Source organism: Schistocerca piceifrons, chromosome 1 (genome assembly GCF_021461385.2).
Source record: "Schistocerca piceifrons isolate TAMUIC-IGC-003096 chromosome 1, iqSchPice1.1, whole genome shotgun sequence".
Taxonomy (NCBI): domain Eukaryota; kingdom Metazoa; phylum Arthropoda; class Insecta; order Orthoptera; family Acrididae; genus Schistocerca; species Schistocerca piceifrons.
Window position 1 is genome coordinate 830,642,885 of NC_060138.1, and position 21,710 is coordinate 830,664,594.

The 21,710-nt window shown below is 43.9% G+C and overlaps 1 protein-coding gene across 1 annotated transcript in view; it reads left to right on the forward strand.

Moving 5' to 3' along the window:
- Positions 1 to 21,710, forward strand: part of LOC124775440 (pyruvate kinase-like) — a 147,876-nt gene that overhangs the window by 49,174 nt on the left and 76,992 nt on the right. The window contains exons 4-5 of the mRNA XM_047250276.1: positions 8,354 to 8,500; positions 15,653 to 16,111. Of these exons, the coding sequence (XP_047106232.1) occupies positions 8,354 to 8,500; positions 15,653 to 16,111 (606 nt within the window). The remainder of the gene's footprint in view (positions 1 to 8,353; positions 8,501 to 15,652; positions 16,112 to 21,710) is intronic.

Here is a 21,710-nt window from a genome sequence, read left to right on the forward strand (position 1 = left end):
CATGAAAAACACCACCACACGGTAACACCAGTGCTTCCGAATTTTAGTGTTGGCATTACACGCGCTGGCAGATGACATTCACCGGGCATTCGCTATACCCACACCCTGCCGTCGGATCGCCACATTGTGTACCGTTATTCGTCACTCCACACAACTTTTTTCCTTTGTTCAATCGTCCAATGTTTACACTCCTTATACCAAGCGAGGCGTCGTTTGGCATATACTGGCGTGATGTGTGGCTTATGAGCAGCCGCTCGACCATGAAATCCAAGTTTTCTCACCTCCCACCTAACTGTCATAGTACTTGCTGTGGATCCTGATGCAGTTTGGAATTTCTGTGTGATGGTCTGGATAGATGTCTGTCTATTACACATTACGGCCCTCTTCAACTGTCGTCGGTCTCTGTCTGTAAACAGGCGAGGTCGGCCTGTACGCTTTTGCGCTGTACGTGTCCCTTCACTTTTCCACTTCACTATCACAACGGTAACAGTGGACGTAGTGATGTTTAGAAGTGTGGAAGTCTCGTGTACAGACGTATGACCCAAGTGAAATCCAATCACGTGACCACGTTCGAAGTCCGTGAGTTCCGCGGAGCGCCCCATTCTGCTCTGTCACGATGTCTAATGACTACTGAGGTGGCTGATATGGAGTACCTGGCAGTAAGTGGCAGCACAATGCATCTAATATGAAAAACGTATGTTTTTGGGGGTGTCCGGATACTTTCGGTCACATAGTGTATGTCTATATTGTTACTGCCACCAGCATGTACTATATACACTCCTGGAAATTGAAATAAGAACACCGTGAATTCATTGTCCCAGGAAGGGGAAACTTTATTGACACATTCCTGGGATCAGATACATCACATGATCACACTGACAGAACCACAGGCACATAGACACAGGCAACAGAGCATGCACAATGTCGGCACTAGTACAGTGTATATCCACCTTTCGCAGCAATGCAGGCTGCTATTCTCCCATGGAGACGATCGTAGAGATGCTGGATGTAGTCCTGTGGAACGGCTTGCCATGCCATTTCCACCTGGCGCCTCAGCTGGACCAGCGTTCGTGCTGGACGTGCAGACCGTGTGAGACGACGCTTCATCCAGTCCCAAACATGCTCAATGGGGGACAGATCCGGAGATCTTGCTGGCCAGGGTAGTTGACTTACACCTTCTAGAGCACGTTGGGTGGCACGGGATACATGCGGACGTGCATTGTCCTGTTGGAACAGCAAGTTCCCTTGCCGGTCTAGGAATGGTAGAACGATGGGTTCGATGACGGTTTGGATGTACCGTGCACTATTCAGTGTCCCCTCGACGATCACCAGTGGTGTACGGCCAGTGTAGGAGATCGCTCCCCCACCATGATGCCGGGTGTTGGCCCTGTGTGCCTCGGTCGTATGCAGTCCTGATTGTGGCGCTCACCTGCACGGCGCCAAACACGCATACGACCATCATTGGCACCAAGGCAGAAGCGACTCTCATCGCTGAAGACGACACGTCTCCATTCGTCCCTCCATTCACGCCTGTCGCGACACCACTGGAGGCGGGCTGCACGATGTTGGGGCGTGAGCGGAAGACGGCCTAACGGTGTGCGGGACCGTAGCCCAGCTTCATGGAGACGGTTGCGAATGGTCCTCGCCGATACCCCAGGAGCAACAGTGTCCCTAATTTGCTGGGAAGTGGTGGTGCGGTCCCCTACGGCACTGCGTAGGATCCTACGGTCTTGGCGTGCATCCGTGCGTCGCTGCGGTCCGGTCCCAGGTCGACGGGCACGTGCACCTTCCGCCGACCACTGGCGACAACATCGATGTACTGTGGAGACCTCACGCCCCACGTGTTGAGCAATTCGGCGGTACGTCCACCCGGCCTCCCGCATGCCCACTATACGCCCTCGCTCAAAGTCCGTCAACTGCACATACGGTTCACGTCCACGCTGTCGCGGCATGCTACCAGTGTTAAAGACTGCGATGGAGCTCCGTATGCCACGGCAAACTGGCTGACACTGACGGCGGCGGTGCACAAATGCTGCGCAGCTAGCGCCATTCGACGGCCAACACCGCGGTTCCTGGTGTGTCCGCGGTGCCGTGCGTGTGATCATTGCTTGTACAGCCCTCTCGCAGTGTCCGGAGCAAGTATGGTGGGTCTGACACACCGGTGTCAATGTGTTCTTTTTTCCATTTCCAGGAGTGTATATACGTGGTTGTCCTTCTTTGTTGATAATGTACAGGTTGATCGCACTTAGGACGTCGCTGATGAACTGATTTTGGTCATCCCGATCACAATGCCACGAGGTGGATCTAGCATTGATATCGGATGTAATGATCACCTTCTTCCCTCTCGAGTAAAGTGCTATCATCCGAATCGTGTCTGTGTATGGCTGAATTATATGGGAGTTCTGGGCATGTAATGACGCTATTACCGATTTGTCTGTAACCTTGATTATAATATATTACAATATGTTGGCTGCACAACTGTGTTATTTTTTTCTAGCCTGGGACTCGCGGTCCATTATCACTATAGCAGCGATAGCGCCTACATCTCATATTATCTGAGCTGTTCGGGGGGGGGGGGGGGGGGGGCAAACATATTAATTTCCCATTTCTGCTGTATGGTTCTTGAATGAACATGACATCAACGATAAACTCTTGGGCCATCCTGCGGAGTTCCGCACTTACAATTCTACTCCTCATAGCACAGAGCTGCAAGATCTTGACGGCTGCCTTGTGTACACGTAGCACTTCACGCCCGGTTCCTCTGGGTCGAAGTGTACACTCTCGTGAGCTCTGACAAGGTCTTCATACATTTTCTTAATGTTGAGACTTTTTGAACGCCGCCTTTAGAACTGTCTCGGAGATTAAGAAGCTCATTCCCATCAGTGGGTAAGTTTTCCGTCCGAAGGATTATCCTATCCATCTGCTCGGTTGTTGAAGCAAATGGAATAACCCTTCTCATGTGTTAATCGCATAACTAATGTTTGTGCAGCCTGCAGGATATCCCTTTGCTCGAGGGTGCTGAGCCTGAAGTTCCGTTCAAACGCTCTGCAGTTTGCTGGTTCTTAATTATGATTATGTACTTGTTCATCCGGTGTGTTTTTCGGTTCAGACTTAATGCAATTAGTTACTTTCTGCTTATGACTACATAATTGTTCGTCCTTTATGTCGTTCACCGCTTTTTTATGCGCCTCCACCTGTATATCTTTCTTACATTCATTATTATGAGAGTTAACTTTGCTTCCCCACTTTGTTTTATGGCTTTACATTTTGTTATTAACTTGCGTACCTTGCTGATCTTGTCTCTGCCTACAGCGGCTTTGCCATCTTTATGTTTTCATTATTAGTGATTGATGCGATTGTCACTACTTCATCACACGGCATATCAATGGGTGGTATTGGGGTTGTTTTTATTTCATCACTCGGCACGTCCTTGAGAAATCGTGGTGGTACGCCTACTCCATCAGTTGCCACATTTTTGGGGATTGAGGAGGTTTCCCACGTTCTTCACATGCCACATTATTTGAGATCATTGGTGGTATCCCTACAAAATAACTTGCTACATAGTTTTTACTTTCTTTACACGATACACAGTAGGTGTTGCTCTGTTTCATGGGCATTACTATGGGTGGATGTGATGGCCTGTCATTGATGGCAGAACTGGTTTCCCCTGGGCTGCAGTATCGTCCTGAGACAAACTTAACAGGTTTTATGTACTGTTTACATTTTGTTGTGTCATATCTGTCTGCATGTTCGGGATCTGTCCGAGGTATAATTGACTGTTTTATACTTTGTTGCGTCTCGTAGATGTTGTTGCGAAATGCATTTTGACGCTATTCATTATGTGAGTGAACAGCGTGTGTGTGTGAGATGTTTTGAGTTTGTCTCTCAATTATTTCATATTCCTATTCTTCAACTTTTTAAATTAGTGCAGTCTGAAATCTAGTCCATAATAAGAGTTCACGTTTTAGCGTAGTGCAACTATCGGGTCTACCTTATCTACATTACAGTTCTGATCCAGATAATTTGTATTATCAAGATATGGCCTGCGTGTATATTAATCATGTTATTTCATTTTTACTGGTTAATGTGTCCCCCTGCAATAAACCATGCTACCGTCGCCATTTTACGGCGCGGTGCCAGCTTGTACTTCTTGTGCATGCAGATCGTTTTTTCATCCTCAGTGTAAAAATGTCCGATTCTGTGTTTAGAACGTACTGCGTGTGTTGGCTGGAATTCGTATTACAATGTGAGGCCACAGTCAGTCTTCTCAATTTGTCTGCTGTACAAGAGTTTGTATGTTACACACTCAGTCGTTCCTCCTTTGGTGCAGGTCTTGCCTGTTATGTTACACGGGATTATTATTATTATGTAGTATTCTGCCTAGTGGCAGGTCCATGTCTTCGTACGGAGAATTTCTGATTTTACTGTTCCCTGTCTTCAGCTTCCTTCAGTCTGTTGTATCTCCTTCCATCTTTCATGTCGTCCAGATGTTGAATTCTTCTTCTTTCTCGTCCTGCGTTTCTTCTGAGTTTCCCTTCGATGACATCATGTATGAGTCCCTCGTGTCTAAGTACATGTCCAATCCAATTGGCCTTTCTCTGAAGAATTGTACGCAGAGTAGTTCTCTTCTCTCCTACTCTTCGCAGTATATCGTCATTTTGTATGCGATCTGTCCACTTGAACTTTTCCATTCTCCTCCAGCACCACATATCAAAGCTCTCTAAATATTTTTTCTCCTTCTTTCTCATGGTCCATGTCTCTGCTCAATACAGTGCAATGCTCCAAATGTAGCACTTTATCAGTTTTTTCCTCAATGCCAAACTCAACTTGCTGGTCAGCAGAGTCCTCTTCTTGTTGAAAGCAGCTCTGGCCATGGCGATTCTTGCTCGTATTTCGATGGTGCAGTGGCATCCTTTGTGATAAAACTTCCCAGGTACTTGAACTGATTCACATGTTCCAGTTCCCGATTGTCACCAGTAATCTTCAAGTGTTTCTCACGTTTAGATACGCGCATCACTTTTGATTTTTCGATGTTGATTCCCATGCCGTATTTTCTTCCCGTTTCCACCAAATTGTTCATCATGTGTTGCAGCTGTCTCTGATTTTTGGCGAGCACTACCAGGTCGTCTGCATACTTGATGGTGTTGATGCATCCTACTTTATACACCGGTCCCGGGCATTATGGTTTTTTATATCCTTCTTCACGACATATTCCACAAATAATTTGAGGCTCTCTGTAACCCTTCACAGCGTGGCCCAGATCGCAACACTTAAAACATTTTGCAACAACATTGTAATCTTTGGCTCCTAGAGGATGGAAACTTACAAATACTTTGTTTTGGCTCAATAACTGATTTCTTACTCTGGGACTTACCTCTACAATGTTATTTACAAAACCTGTATTTCGTGGCCTGGTAAATTTAACTCATATAGTTCGTTGAGAAACTTATCAACCTTTCATCATCCTTGTAAGTTGTTGGCACCTATAGATTGCCACAAGAGGTCTTCTCTTTTTTATGGTTTCACATTTAATTTCTGAAATGTTGCGACTTTTCTCTCAAAATCTTTTACGGTCTTCTTGCGTCTGTGTTTCCACAATGACAAAGGATTGTGTTTTGCTGATTGATCTTATCCTTAGGTTTTCTTTCTTGGATCTATGCATGTCGTAAGTTTGTTTTAACACTTCATTTGTGTTTTTGGTTAATGAAGAGAGTTGTATGCTGTTTTGCCTTGGCCTCTTATGCGTTAGTGTTACAACTTGCCTTTCCTGCTGGAACGACCGCTACTGCACCGTAAGTCAGTGGTGACTGTTTATTCTCTATCTTTTTGAGATGTTCATTTTCTAACCTTACCCTAATGTTCTCTCCTTGCAGCTTCTCTAAATTTTCTCTCGCGTTGGGGTATTATTAACCTCTATAACTGTGATCTGGTCCTTGGGTTTGTTATTCTCCCTGTTTAGGATGTCAATCTGTCCCTCTAGACGTGCTCGTCTTAATGCATCCAAGGACTCAATCTCCTGTTCTGCTATGGCCCCAATCTGTACCTATAAACTTGCACGCAGTCTGGCGTTCTCATTATTTATTGCCTGGACTTACCCTTCCAGTTGTGACTGGGAGAGAGTGAAAATGATTAATCCGCGTTTCAATTTTTGTGCACATGCCGGTGGCAATTTCTTAACCCCCAATTCCTGGGAAACTTCACCAACTATTTCATCTATGGCTGATGGTTTCACTTCTGGGGTACCAAATTCAGTGCTCAGAAGCTGCTGCTCCTCCATTTTCTGAGCACCTTTCTGCAATACAGAGCGTGTACCTCTTGTTATTGTCACAAGTGAGCGTGTTGCCGACGAGGTGCTGCTTGATCTGCTCCTAAATGGAGCAGAAGATGCAGCTGTCGGCTGGGGCTGCGCTTGTCGCTCCAGGTCTCACATGCGGGCACGGGAGTGGAACGGTACAAAGCCAAAAATCATGCATTGGCGTCTCAGTTACTTCGATAATGGAAGCAACAGGAGCCCATGTAGACTTAAATGCCTAACAGCGACCACACTAGTCCATAATATGTTTATTGGCTAAAGCTGCAGTGTTACAGCGCGATCTAAGTTTATGTACCACGATCAAAATTCGATGTTTATACCACGAAGAGTCTTCAATCTGTGCACCACTAAAGGTTATGTCGTGATCCTTGTTCGTTCTCTGTACTACGATCAAGTACGTTCTCTGTACCATGGTAAAAGTGCGTTCGCTGTAACACGATGGAAGTTCGTTCTATGAACCACCTTTTGGCGCGAACACAATCACGGCCAATTGTAGCCTTCAGTTACTCTACAGAAAATTTCAAGGACTCGCCACAACTATGAATTATACCTGCCTGTTCTCACTCAACTCTGGAAACACTTTTATCCATAAAATTCATCCAGCGCAGAAGAAGAGGAGTAGACTGGGTTATGATCACTAGTACACTTGCGAAACCGAAAGTACGCGAGGTGCAGTCGACATACAGTGTATTTTCTAAGATTTTAGAGTAAACTATTACCAGATAAACTAGTTAAAAGATTGTGCAATGTATCACTGTCAAAATCGCACACAACTCTTGACCAAAAACGGAGCTGACAAATGACCCCAACGAGAAAATTAGCGAAATTAGAAGTAATACAGAAATTTACCGACAATAACTATTCCCACACTTCTTTCGTGAATGGAACATGAAAGAAGGGATCAGATAGTGGTACCACAAGCATCGTCCACCACACGGCATCATTGTGTGCGGAGTATTGATGTAGAAACGATATGTTTCCTTTAATTGCCCCCTAATGATGATTTAGAAAATGATAACGTAGAGCGTTCTATTGATCCGAGCAGCCCAAAACTGGTAGTGTAGTGCCGAAAGGCTGCTCTGTTCCTTGGTTTGGACCAGACCGCTGTCATAATGAACTAAACTTGACACTAACAATTCGCCGAAGTAAGATCAGCTTATTAATTCAAAGCCAGCTTAAAATAAATGTTCTTATTCCATCCTTTTCTAAAACGTATTTCATTTATACAATAGTAAGAGAACTATATTTGCATTCATTGGCTACAATAACCGGGCTTACGTTGCCGGAATGGATGAGGCATGGCTAACTAACATTGTATCATAGTGGCTGGTCGATTATAGACTGATAGCGATTGGTTTATGCAATTTACTGTCATGTATGCCTCTGGGATTACTTGTTCGCAAGAAAACTCTCTGGAAAACTATTCATCTCAGCTGAAATACTTCATCGGTAAGGATAAATAATTCAACACAGCAACGCGACACGTCACAAACTAAAAAATAATGGTTGACATCGCGAGGTCGAGGCGTTGAAATGTTCCAGTGGTATCTAAGTTTGTGATGCAACTGGGAATCTGTGAGTCCATCAGCGTTTATGGTAATGAAGTTGCAGCCATGCATCGATCAGGAGTTATGAGATGTAGTGTTGGCGGCACGAATCTATGACAAAATGTCAACAGGTTATTGAGTCATTACCATCTACATCTAGTTGCTGTCTGTGCCTCCTACAGCGGTTACTCTGGTTGACAGATAATAAGTACCTGTGGTGATATTACTCGACTGTAACTGCATAACTGATACTGGTAATTTCTAAATAGGATAAAAGCAGATTACAATCATAACTAAATGCTTTTTACGTATCTAGTCTTGCCTACCATTTCCGCCGAACTAAAGGTGCTTCTTGCTAAAATTGCTGTTCGCAGCTAGTACGACGTAAATATTTCTTCTTTTGATGTGTCAATGCTTCACTGTATATGATTCACTGAGAACTTTGTGTTTTGCAGCATTTACATTTCTGTTCATATTTTTGGTTTCTGAACAGGTCCTTGGTGAAGATGGAGCTCGTATTATGATAATATCGAAGATAGAAAATCAGCAAGGTATCGACAACGTTGACGAAATAATTGAAGAATCCGACGGCATCATGATCGCGCGAGGAGACATGGGCATCGAAATACCTCCGCAGAAGGTGAGGAATGTAATCATTGCAATACTGTTTCTCCTTGTATCGCCCTGCCGGCATAGCTAACGGTAATACTTTCTACAATAACAAGTCGATATTGTCTTACGGTTTCCTCGACACATGCCACAGTAATCATTGGCTTTTAGTGTCGCAAGTATTATGTATGTGCACTATCTAATCAAAAGTATTGGGACACCTATTGGTGGACTCTAATATGGGGTGTATCGATCCTTCACCCTTCTGACTGCTTGAACTCTGCTGGGGACACTTTCAATAATGTGTCTGTCATTGCCGAAACCGGAGTAGGTGGTAATTTAGGACACTGGAGTCTCGAGCGAAGTCGACATCGAGGTGGTTCAGGTCGAGACTCTGGGCAGGCCAGTCCATTTCAGGAATGTCACTGTCCACAAACTATTTCCTCAAATATACTGCTTCATGACGGGGAGCGTTGTCATGATGATACAGTCATCGTCTTGGAACTATTTCTCTAGTGTACACAATGCTGTGAAATGTGTTCAAATCTTTCCACATTTAGCGTTCTCTTAAGTACTCTAAGGTGACAAAACACTAAATCTTGAAAAACACCCCCATACCGTAACACTATCTCCTCTGTACTTCATTGATGCCATTACAGATGATGGCAGGTAACGTTCTCTAGGCATTCGCCAAACCCAAACCTGCATGGTATTGGTCTAACTGTGTTTGTTCCTTCACATTTGAGTTTTACAGTCACATCACCAACAGTTGATCTGGGCAGCTCTAGAAGGGTTGAATTGTTCCTGGTGGATCTGTGACTCAGGTTACTTCCAATGACTGGTCCACGTTCGAAGTTACTGAGTTCTTGTGAACGACAGATTGTGCAGTTATTGCTTCTCTGCTGACAGCACAATGTTCCCCGCCTCCTTTTATACTGGCGGTCAGTACGCCATCGCAACATTATGCCTTCCCACACCACAGCACCCGTCTATCCTACTTACCAACTTTTCCGTTATCCCTTTCCTCGCCGATACTGCTAAGAACTACCACGTTCCTTACTTTATCAGTCCGTGAAATTTTCAGTATTCTCCTGTAGCATCACATCTCAAACGCTTCGATTCTCTTCTTTCCCGGGTTTCCCACAGTCCATGATACACTTCCATACAATGCTGTGCTCCAAACGTATATTCTCAGAGGTTTCTTCCTCAAAAATAAACCCCATGTTTGACACTAGTAGACCTCTCTTGGCAGGTATGCCCTTTTTGCTAGTATTAGTTTGCTTTTAATGTCCTTCCTGCTCCATCAGTCATGCTTTGCATGTAGCAGAATTCTTTGACCGAGGGTCGGAGATTTTCTCCGCCCGGGGACTGGGTGTCTGTGTTGTACTCATCATCATCTTATCATCATTTGGGACGGAGCGAGACTGGAAATGGAAAAATGGGGAACTTGTACGGGTGCTGCTGACCACGGTGTTGAGCGCCCAAAAAACCATCGTCATCATCATCATTCTTTGACCGAAGTCAAACTCACACAACTGCAGCACTGTCCCCAATTCTGATGTTAAAGTTTTCATTAATTTCATTTCTGATGCTTACTTTCGCTTTACTTCGTTTCTTTCAATCCATAGTGTGTGCTTGTTAGACTGATCCCTTCAATAAGTACTGAAATTCTTCCTCATCTTTACTGATAAAGGCAATATCTTCAGCAAATCGAATCGTACCATTGATATCCTTCCATCTGAATTTTAATTCAACTCGAAGCATTTTTTTATTTCCATCATTGCATTTTTTATGTATAGATTTGTTACTGATAGATTACATATATCTTTTTTACCATTTGTTGCTGATAGATTACATATATCTTTTTTACCATTACTTAACCACTATTATTGTTATTACGAGGGTTGGAACTTAAATAGTGGCAACTATTTATTCACAGCCGATACAAAGGAGTTACATGTTTGCACCTGTTACTGTCATTCAAAGTAGTCACCAGTGTTGTGTAGAACCCGTTGCCAGCGATGTGGAAGGCGTAATATACCGTTATCAGAGCCTGCTCTGTTGATGGTGCGAATGGAGCAGTCTAAAGTTACGATGATTCTCGTGTACGACTGTGACGGTGTTATCAAAATGGCTCTGAGCACTATGGGACTTAACTTCTGAGGTCATCAGTCCCCTAGAACTTAGAACTACTTAAACCTAACTAACCTAAGGACCTCACAAACATCCATGCCCAAGGCAGGATTCGAACCTGCGACCGCAGCGATCGTGCGGCTCAAGACTGTAGCGCCTAGAACCGCCCGCCTCTCCGGCCGGCGATGATGTTATCCTAACGCATTACGTTCCTCCACGGCAAACCGTCAGTGCACAGTATTACTGTTCGTTTTTGGAGCATCATCTGCAACCAACCTTGCGAAAGAAGCGGCGACACTTTTTGCGCAACCCACCCATCATTTGCGCGACAATACGCTGGCGCACACAGCGCAAGCTGTGGCTGCTCTGTTCGGTCGCTGGGACGTAAGTCCTTGTGACTTTGATTTGATTCCGAAGATGAAGGAACCACATCGTGGCATTCGCTTCAGAACTGTTCCAGAGACAGAACAGGCAGTAGCCCTTTCCATTCGCAACATCAACAGAATAGGGTTTGCTAACGGTATACTACGCCTTCCACATTGCTGGCAACGGGTTCTACACAACGCTGGTGACTACTTTGAAGGACAGTAACAAGTGCAAACATGTAACTCTTTTGTATCGTTTGTGAATAAATAATTGCCACTATTTAAGTTCCAACTCTCATATTATTATTATAATTACTTTTATTTTTACTGTGCTGAGATACAAATTTCTAATCAATTAAAACATACAACAAAGTCAAAAAATGTTAAAACATGACCTGCTATGTAAGTACAGGGAGTAAGTCTAAAGGAAGCAATAAAATAAATAAATAAATAAATAAATAAGATATAGGTTGAACATTAAGGGTAAAAGACTACATCCCTGCCTTAGACCATTTCTTATCCGCTCTTCCAGTCCTATCTTTCCCCTTGGTTCTTGGACATTTTGTACAGGATTATTCATAAGTACCTCTGGGGTTTCAGAATATGACTGTGGAAAAACTACATGACATACAGAGAAATGACCATACATCAGTGGACAGAGCGTATCTCTAAATTTCTATTCGCCGGATAAGGAGTCAGTCAACTTTCTTATCTTTAGTCACTCCTTTTTAAAAAAAAATTGTTCATCTTTTGTTACCTTTTTAAATGTTCGTCACCTTTCTCACTTTTTTCTCGTTTAGGAAAAAGAAGTTATTTAATTTTGCTTCCTAGTTAGTTCGTTTAGCTTTTTGGGATGCTCCATTGATGAAGCTAGATAAAGTCTATGCGTTGTTGTTTTTGTTGTTGTGGTCTTCAGATCAAAGACTGGTTTGATGCAGCCCTTCATGCTACTCTATCCTGTGCAAGGTTCTTCATCTCCAAGTACCCACTGCATCATTCTGAATCTGCTTAGTGTATTCATCTCTTGGTCTCTCTCTACGATATTTACCCTCCACGCTGTAAACTGGTGACCCCATGTGCAGGACCCCTTGTTCATGTTCTACCAACCGATTCCTTCATCTAGTGAAGTTGTGCCACAAATTCCTCTTGTATTCAGTAGTTACTCATTAGTTACGTGATCTACTCATCTAATCTTCAGCATTATTTTGTAGCACCACATTTCGAAAGTTTCTACTCTCTTCTTGTCGAAGCTATTTATCATCCGTGCTTCATATCGATTCATGGCTACACTTCATACAAATACTTTCAGAAAAGACTTCCTGACACTTAAATCTATACTCGATGTAAACAAATTTCTCTTCTTCAGAAACGCTTTCCTTACCATTGCCAGTCAACATTTTATATCCTCTCTACTTCGGCCATCATCAGTTATTTTGCTCCCCAAATAGCAAAACTCATCTAACCTAATTTCCTCAGCATCACCCGCCTTAATTCGACTACATCCCATTATCCTCGTTTTGCTTTTTTGATGTTCATCTTATATCATCCTTTCAAGACACTGTCCATTCCGTTCAACTGCTCTTCCAGGTCGTTTGCTCTCTCCGACAGAATTACAATCTCATGGGCAAAACCTCAAAGTTTTTATTTCTTCTCGATGGATTTTAGTTCCGACTTCGAATTTTTCTTTTGTTTCCTTTACTGCTTGCTCAATACATAGATTGAATAACATCGGGAATAGGCTACAACCCTGTCTCACTCCCTTCCCAACCACTGCTTCCCTTTCATGCCCCTCGACTCTTATAACTGCCATCTGGTTTCTATACAAATTGTAAATAGCCTTTCGCTCCCTGTGTTTGACCCCCGCCACCTTCAGAATTTGAAAGAGAGTATTCCAGTCAACAACACTGTCAGAAGCTTGCTCTAAATGGAGGAACATGTAAGTTAATGGAGAAGAGTAGGAGAAACAAACCCTAGTGCTCGAATACAGCATTAGTAGTATGCTGCTGGACACAGTCATGTCGTTTAAATATCTGAGCGTAACGTTGCAAAGCGATTTGGATCGGAACGAGCATGTAAAGATTGTAGTGGGAAAAGCGAATGGTCGACTTTGGTTTGTTGGAATAACTTTAGGTAAGTGTGGTTCATCTGTAAAGGAGATCACACATAAGATAGTAGTGAAACCCGTTCTTGAGTACAGCTCGAGTGTTCGGGATCCACACCAGATTGCATTAGAGGAAGACATCGAAACAATTCAGATCCGGGATGCTGGATTTGTTATGGGTAGGTTCGAATAACATGCAAATGTTATGGAAATGCTTCAGAAACCCCAGTGGAAATCCCTGGAGGAAAGGCGACATTCTTATTGTGTAACATTGTGGAGAAAATGTAGGGAACCAGGATTTGAAGTTATCTGTAGAACGGTACTACTGTCACCAACATACATTTCGCGTAAGCAGCTCGGAGATAAGAGAAATTAGGACTCATACGTAGGCATATAGCCAGTCGTTTTTCCCTCGCTCTGTTTAAAATTAGCACTCATGCGTAGGCGTAAAGCCAGTCGTTTTGTCCTCGCTGTGTTTGCAACTGGAATAGGAAAGGATGTAACTAGTGGTGGTAGAGGGTACTCTCCGCCACGCACTGTACAGTAACTTGCAGTGTATGAATGTAGATGGTTGTTGGTCAACCGAAAATGCTTAACATGTAGTTATTATTGGCTTCGATTGCGATGAAGTCTATTAAAATTAACTATTTTTAGGATTCGGCAGCTGAACCTAACCATCGATGTTTCCCAATCAACAGTGCTATACAAGTCTTTTCGTGTTTGGACGGTTATACCTTCAAAAAGCAAGGTCTTTTCTGGGATACTGGACAGGGCAGTTGGGAGGTCACCATATTTTTATGAATACCATGAACCCCAGTTTCTTTAACGCTTTGGAGACGAAGCTCGAACACAGATCAGGCTGCAACTTCGTGTTAAAAATTCCACGCCCGAGTATAGGTCGGGCCGCGATTTTCTCGAAGCGCAAGCCACCTATCGTTCGAAACCTGGACTCATTTCGTATGAAAACAATGTACGGACGTCTCGCGACCTGCTCCTTGATTGGTGCTGCCTACTGCTGTCAATTTCTGGATTTACTTCGAAAGAATCCTTAGCGAATTTTGCTTCTATTGTCGTGAATGGCTGAGCCAATACGATCGTATTGACGTAATTTAATGTATGTACTTGCAGTTTGGTACAATTCTGCTACAAATGCGTCAAGTTTGTTGAGTGAGCAAGAAATTTTCGAAGTTCAAGAAGAAGGAATTACTCAAACATTCACCCCGCCCTATTTTCTTGGGACGACAATTATAGTTTGTGACGTCATCATTGTAAAATTTGTAATGTATCAAAGAGCTAAAGTATATATGAAAAACGAGTCTTGAAGCCTGGCCCTTTTTTGGGTATGTATTAGTCTTGAAGATACATTATTTAAATACGTCCCAGTAACATTTGAAAACACGGCATAAATGACCGGTTTCCTAGGCTTAATATTCTTCTAAGTGGCTAGTCAGCCAAATGTTAACGCAGTATTAAATACTGTGTGTGATAGCTTCATATAAGTAGTTTGGTCTTTGGTCAGAAACTTGGGGTTGAATAAGTGGTCTGCTTTGAGAAGTATTTTGATAAGTGTGGTGAGCGTACTGTGAGACCTTCAGTACACACACCATCAGATTATTTGACTTGTCGCTCTAACGAAGTAGGTGAGTGTCAGCAATATGTCTCGTGGTGTTATCGTGGCGTGTTTACCTTCTGCCGTTAGGTCAGACGATAGAACGGCCACTTGCACGCTTAGAGTAGCAGATTGACGGTGACCAACTTTAAACAGAACTTGATTAACTTTCACGCACATTTATTAAAATAATAACAAGCATAAAATTTACTTAACTTGGTTCTGGATGATATTTACAATTGACAATCTGAAGTTCCTTTGGTATTGGTACGTTAATCTTATTCTCACATATCTCTCTGATACCTGACAAATGTGTCTATACGTTTATCTTCATGGCTATGTACAGGAATGTGGTAATCTTATTAGGTGCAGACTGAAACTTGACTATAGACTGGTACAGACAAATGTAGACTGGAACACACTGGTGCAGACAAATGCAGACTGGTACCAACTGGTGCAGACAATTGCAGACTGACTAATCGGAGGTCTGTACACTCGTTATAATACCTCGCGCGTTCATGTATCACTACGCGAGTGTGATCCGCGAGGAGAAAAGGTTCTATGTAAGCAGCAATCTCATTGGCTGCGTTACATATTAATACGCGGATCGGCGGAAGCAGAATTTGGTCTGTCTCTATGGCAGCGCCATCTCGTAGTGCGGAGACGGACGAGCGTTGCGCCTGCGCTGTTGTGCTTAGCGGGGCGCCCTCTAGTGGGAAAGTTGTGTACGCGCTGACTACGTGGAACTATGTACACAACAACAAGCGATAGAGTTTTCTCAAAGTTTGTTGGAGAGCGAACAGAAATAGTGGGAGTGCGGATGTGAACGAGAACGAGAACACGAGGGTTGTGGAGTCAGCTACGAATCGAGATCACGCTAAACAGTTTCCGCCAGGCTGGTGGCTTGCGACCGGTCACTACAACGTACAGATACAGTGTTAATCTGGGTCACTGTCGGAGAAATGTGTGGCGCAGGTGTTCGTGGCGCAGAAGTCGATCCTGGCCAAGTGCAACCGGCTGGGCAAGCCGGTGGTGGTCGCCACGCAGATGCTGGAGTCGATGGTGGGGCTGCCGCGGGCGACGCGCGCAGAGTCTTCGGACGTGGCGAACGCCGTGCTGGACGGCGCAGACTGCGTGATGCTGTCGGGCGAGACGGCCAAGGGCAAGTTCCCCGTGCTGTGCGTGCGCGCCATGGCCGAGCTGTGCCGCGAGGCGGAGGCGGCCGTCTGGACGCGCCAGCTGTTCGCCGAGCTGAGCTGGCTGGCGCGCCCGCCCGTCGACAACACGGAGGCCACGGCCGCCGCCGCAGTGCGCGTCTCGCTGCACAGCCGCGCCGCCGCCATCCTCGTGCTCACCGACAGCGGCAAGGCCGCCAGGCTCATCGCCAAGTACCGGCCGCGCTGCCCCATACTCGCTATCACGCGGGACGCACAGGTACACCGGCCCCTGCCCGCCATAAACGAAGAAAAACTTTTATTTACTTTCTGTTATTTACTTGCCTGTTTCCTTAGCTGGTCCGTTTTTATTTCTCAGATGTACTTCCACGGTGCGCTCGGAGAAGTCCCCTTAGCCTTAGGTCAAAACAGTGTAATGTGTGTTGTGCACTGGAATACTTACACGAAAAAACTACACTACTCGCCATAAAAATTGCTACACCAAGAACAAATACAGAACAATATTCATTGGACAGATATACTATAACTGACATGTAATTACATTTTCGCGCAATTTGGGTGCATAGATCCTGAGAAATCAGTACCCACAACAACCACCTCTGGCCGTAATAACGGCCTTGATACACCTCGGCACTGAGTTAAACAGAGCTTGGATGGCGTGTACGGGTACAGCTGCCCATGCAGCTTCAACACGATACCACTGTTCATCAAGAGTAGTGACTTGCGTATTGTGACGAGCCAGTTGCTCTGCCACCATTGACCAGACGTTTTCAATTGGTGAGAGATCTGGAGAATGTGCTGGCCAGGGCACCAGTCGAACATTTTCTCTATCCAGAAAGGCCCGTACAGGACCTGCAACATGCGGTCGTGCATTATCCTGCTGAAATGTAAGGTTTCGCAGGGATCCAATGAAGGGTAGAGCCACGGGTCGTAACACATATGAAATGTAATGTCTACTGTTCAAAGTGTCGTCAATGCAAACAAGAGGTAACCGAGACGTGTAACCAATGGCACCCCATACCATCACGCAGGGTGATACGCCAGTACTGCGATGACGAATACACGCTTCCAATGTGCGTTCACCTCGATGTCGCCAAACACGGATGCGACCATCATGATGGTGTAAACAGAACCTGGATTCATCCGAAAAAATGACGTTTTGCCATTCGTGCACCCAGGTTCGTCGTTGAGTACACCATCGCAGGCGCTCCTGTCTGTGATGCGTTGTCAAGGTTAACCGCAGCCACGGTCTCCGAGCTATTAGTCAATGCTGCTGCAAACGTCGTCGAACCGTACGTGCAGATGGTTGTTGTCTTGCAAACGTCCCCATCTGTTGACTCAGGGATCGAGACGTGGCTGCACGATCCGTTACAGCCATGTGGATAAGATGCCTGTCATCTCGACTGCTAGTGATACGATGCCCTTGGGATCCAGCACGGCGTTCCGTATTACCCTCCTGAGCCCACCGATTCCATATTCTGCTTACAGTCATTGGATCTCGACCAATGCGAGCAGCAATGTCGCGATACAATAAACCGCAATCGCGATAGGCTACAATCCGACCTTTATCAAAGTCGGAAACGTGATGGTACGCATTTCTCCTCCTTACATGAGGCATCACGACAACGTTTCACCAGGCAACGCCGGTCAACTGCTGTTTGTGTATGAGAAGTCGGTTGTAAACTTTCCTCATGTCAGCACGTTGAAGATGTCGCCACCGGCGCCAACATTGTGTGAATGCTAAGAAAAGCTGATCATTTGCATATCACAGCATCTTCTTCCTGTCGGTTAAATTTCGCGTCTGTAGCACGTCATCTTCGTGGTGTAGCAATTTTAATGGCCAGTAGTGTATGTATCCAGCTGATCCATATATACACAATCTCCGTTGTGTCCTACTTGATACCTTGTGGAGCATCTCAGGTCGTATGTTCGAAAGGATTCCTCAAAGCAGAACATCACTGGAAGATCTGACTCAAAAGCTGCTGACATCAGCTTCCACAATCCCGGAATTCTGACAGCATCATACCTAAACTCTTGCACCACGCCCATGACATCAATATGTCACTGCCCTGTGAAGGTCCGCCCAACCTGCGCCCCTGCTTTCCTCCCCCACTCCTGCACCCCACCCATTGCACTGCTTACGCCTCCACACATTATGGGAGTGTCGACACTATCGTGTTGTCTGCCATAGCTGTGAGGCTCCAGGCCACCAACGGGTGCATGTACAGCCCCCCCCCCCCAACCTTTGACCAGTTTTAATTTTTATAGGTTGATTAGGAAATGAGACACTTAAAGTAGTAAAGGAGTTTTGCTATTTGGGGAGCAAAATAACTGATGCAGGTCGAAGTAGAGAGGATATAAAATGTAGACTGTCAATGGCAAGGAAAGCGTTTCTGAAGAAGAGAAATTTGTTAACATCGAGTATAGATTTAAGTGTCAGTAAGTCGTTTCTGATAGTATTTGTATGGAGTGTAGCCGCGTATGGATGTGAAACATGGACGATAACTAGTTTGGACAAGAAGAGAATAGAAGCTTTTGAAATGTGGTGCTACAGAAGAATGCTGAAGATTAGATGGGTAGATCACATAACTAATGAGGAGGTATTGAATAGGGTTGGGGAGAAGAGAAATTTGTGGCACAACTTGACTAGAAGAAGTGATCGGTTGGTAGGACATGTTCTGAGACATCAAGGGATCACCAATTTAGCATTGGAGAGCAGCGTGGAGGGTAAAAATCGTAGAGGGAGACCAAGAGATGAATACACTAAGCAGATTCAGAAGGATGTAGGTTCCAGTAGTTACTGGGAGATGAAGAAGCTTGCACAGGATAGAGTAGCATGGAGAGCTGCATCAAACCAGTCTCAGGACTGAAGACCACAACAACAACAACAACAAACAGGTTGATTGCATGAGCACATCGTTTGAAGTCTGTACTTTGAGAATGATGGGGCTCACAATGCTTTCCAGCACGGTGCTCTCCATACTAGATCACTGCTCAGGCATTTCTTACGGTTGGTGCCATTGTGCAGTTGTTATATTAAAAACCAGGAGAAAAATATTATTCCCCACAATACCATAAGATATTATCCAATTATGATTGAGTCCTACGGGAAATGTTCTTTCATGGGTCTTAAAGAAAACAACTGGTGTTTCTAAGTATTACTATTATCTACCTGTGTATAGTTTTAATTATTTAATGAGGAACTCGAGACAGTACTGTGTAGAAGGTACAATCATATCTTCAGCATATGGTTGATCCATTTTGTGGGTTAAACTTCGATTTGTAACTACACATACTAAGACGACACTCTACTACTGCACTGCAGGTGCACCGGAAAAGTCGTTAGCATGTCCACATGTTGCCCTTGTCACGTGTGACCAGCCATAAAATATGGTGGAATAATTAGATGAAAATGTAAGTGTAAAAAATTGATAGAATTAGCTGTCTGTCATTAAGACAACACATCTTCTTTTGGGTAATTGCATGGCTGCCTTTAATGCGATTAGAGTCACTGCCTCCACTGTAACGTACTCCGGAAAGAAAAACAAACTTTTACCACCCTCCAATTAGTCAATTCATTGTCTGTAAGCACTACAAAGCACGGCCACTGCAAGTCTTTCATATCTTCACACAGTAAAGTGATACCTACAGCAAAGAAGTTCCATGTATACAACGTTATTCCCCATGTCACACGACACCTCCAACAAATGCATAGGACGCACGTTGTCGATGTCGTGATCACCTCACTCATCAAAAATGCCAAACATGATAACTAAATATACCGATTGTATTGGAAAGCTTTCGACAGCTCCCCACATTCAAATTCACTTAGCTCCAGCATAATGCACTCACAGAACACTTGCATCATACTGAGGAATTCACATTGCTTTATCACAAACTGCTGCTTGGCGGCATTTGCAACATCGTGCCCCACAAGTCTTTTCTCAGTAGTAAGCACATATGGCTGCATCTCCCGATGCATGTAAAGCACGCTTTCAGCACACAGCTGATTTTCGGATGTTGATTCACCATGTCATTTCCTATGCACCGAGTATGGAGGCGTATAGACAGTCGTATTTCTCGTAGCCCCATTTGCAAGTGGACTGGTACACTGAAGTACTATAAAATAAAAGACGTCATGGTATTTTCTATGCCCATTGCTACACATGCTAATGTATAGTGTGCTATTATGCAAATGTGTATGTTGTAATTGGTGGAATGTGTTGATATTTTTACCATCCATCCATAGAGAGTGTCAACGAACAGTACTTCTTCCAAATGTTAACCCAACCAAACACTAACTACCAAAGCCAACACTTATACATACACTAAAGAAACACACATTGATGGTTGAATATACACATATATTAAATACAGCTGTATGCCTCCTGATGCTTAAGAAATATCACTCCATAATTCCGTAACAACGTGGGCCAACATCAGTACGTGTATAAAGCCTTAGTGGGCTAGGGGCACTAGTAATACTTTGTGCTGTGTTCTCATTACTGTGTACGGTATTGACAGATGATGCTGACACTTTTTCTATACAGGTATATTTCATGAAACACATTTGTTCTTTCAGGGATTTTAGAGGAAGTGATCTTTTTCTTAGCATCTGCACTTATATTGACTGAGTGTTTACAACTATTTGATGCATCATAAACCATAGGTTACAGATGGGATGACTGCAACTATTTCTCCTCTTTCTGACAATGAACACACAAAACTTGCCTTAATAACGAGAAGATGATGAAATTATTCAGCTTTCCATACTGGGAGAGTAAATTCCAGGTCAAAAATACTGTTTGGACAAGTCTCTCGCACACCATCAAGTATGTTAAACTCTGACAGTTTTAGTGGACTACCAGCACATGTGTGTTTTTAAGTGGGATAGCCTCTCAACCACACACAAAATTCGCATATAGGGGTTGGCAGACTAGCAGTTAAATTATATGTGCATAGTTATGGCACCATTTAACTGGGACAACAAGCGCAATTAACATAATTTATGGTTTTAACTGAAACATAAATGTTATTCGTCCGGAAACATGAGCAATATGACTGGCTGCTGGTTTACACATGGCAGTATATATTTTGTCTGTCTACAGTAAGTTATGGCTTGAACTGAAATGCGTGTATACGGGGACAGCCTCCAAGCGAACACTAAGTTCGACCCAAGAAATGTCGTAGAACTACCAGAGCAAACTGTTAACGCCGTAAATTACCCTAGCATGCAGTCACTATAAGGTTTGATGATGTATTGCAATTTAGTAGCAGCGAGATGACGTATGGAGCAGTTGTGTTTGATGCTTGCATGTGACCAAGAATACAATTCGCGATCCATAACAATTGCAATTCGTTGCATCTGAAAGAGTAACATAGCAACCGTAGAAATCGGTAAAACAGACTTCACCATAAGTATTATACGAAGTGTTATAATGCACTCCCATCCGCTTGAATATGCGGAAACGGGTTAAGCTGTAGGGAGGATATGACTGTATCATCGTTACTCCCATTTTCCTAAAGACTGGAGTGATGTTCTTAAGATTTCAGAACATATACTGTGTTGGAACATTAAGAAAAAAATACATCAAAGAAAACAGCATGATATATAGGAAGCAAAGTCTCCAGACGGTTGTGTTTTTAAATCTTCACACGATATTCTAGTTCTCTCACAGCTGTGAAGTCTCTTGAAAACATCCTGCCTTGTATTACTGAACTGATAATTTTGAAGTGAGAAGGTACTAACTATGTGTGATATTTTTTGTGGCATATGTCGATAAATATCGGTGTGTAACTATGGATTACCATGCAGAACTGTTTAGCAGACAAGTTCCATAGCACGTTTCCAGACTTCG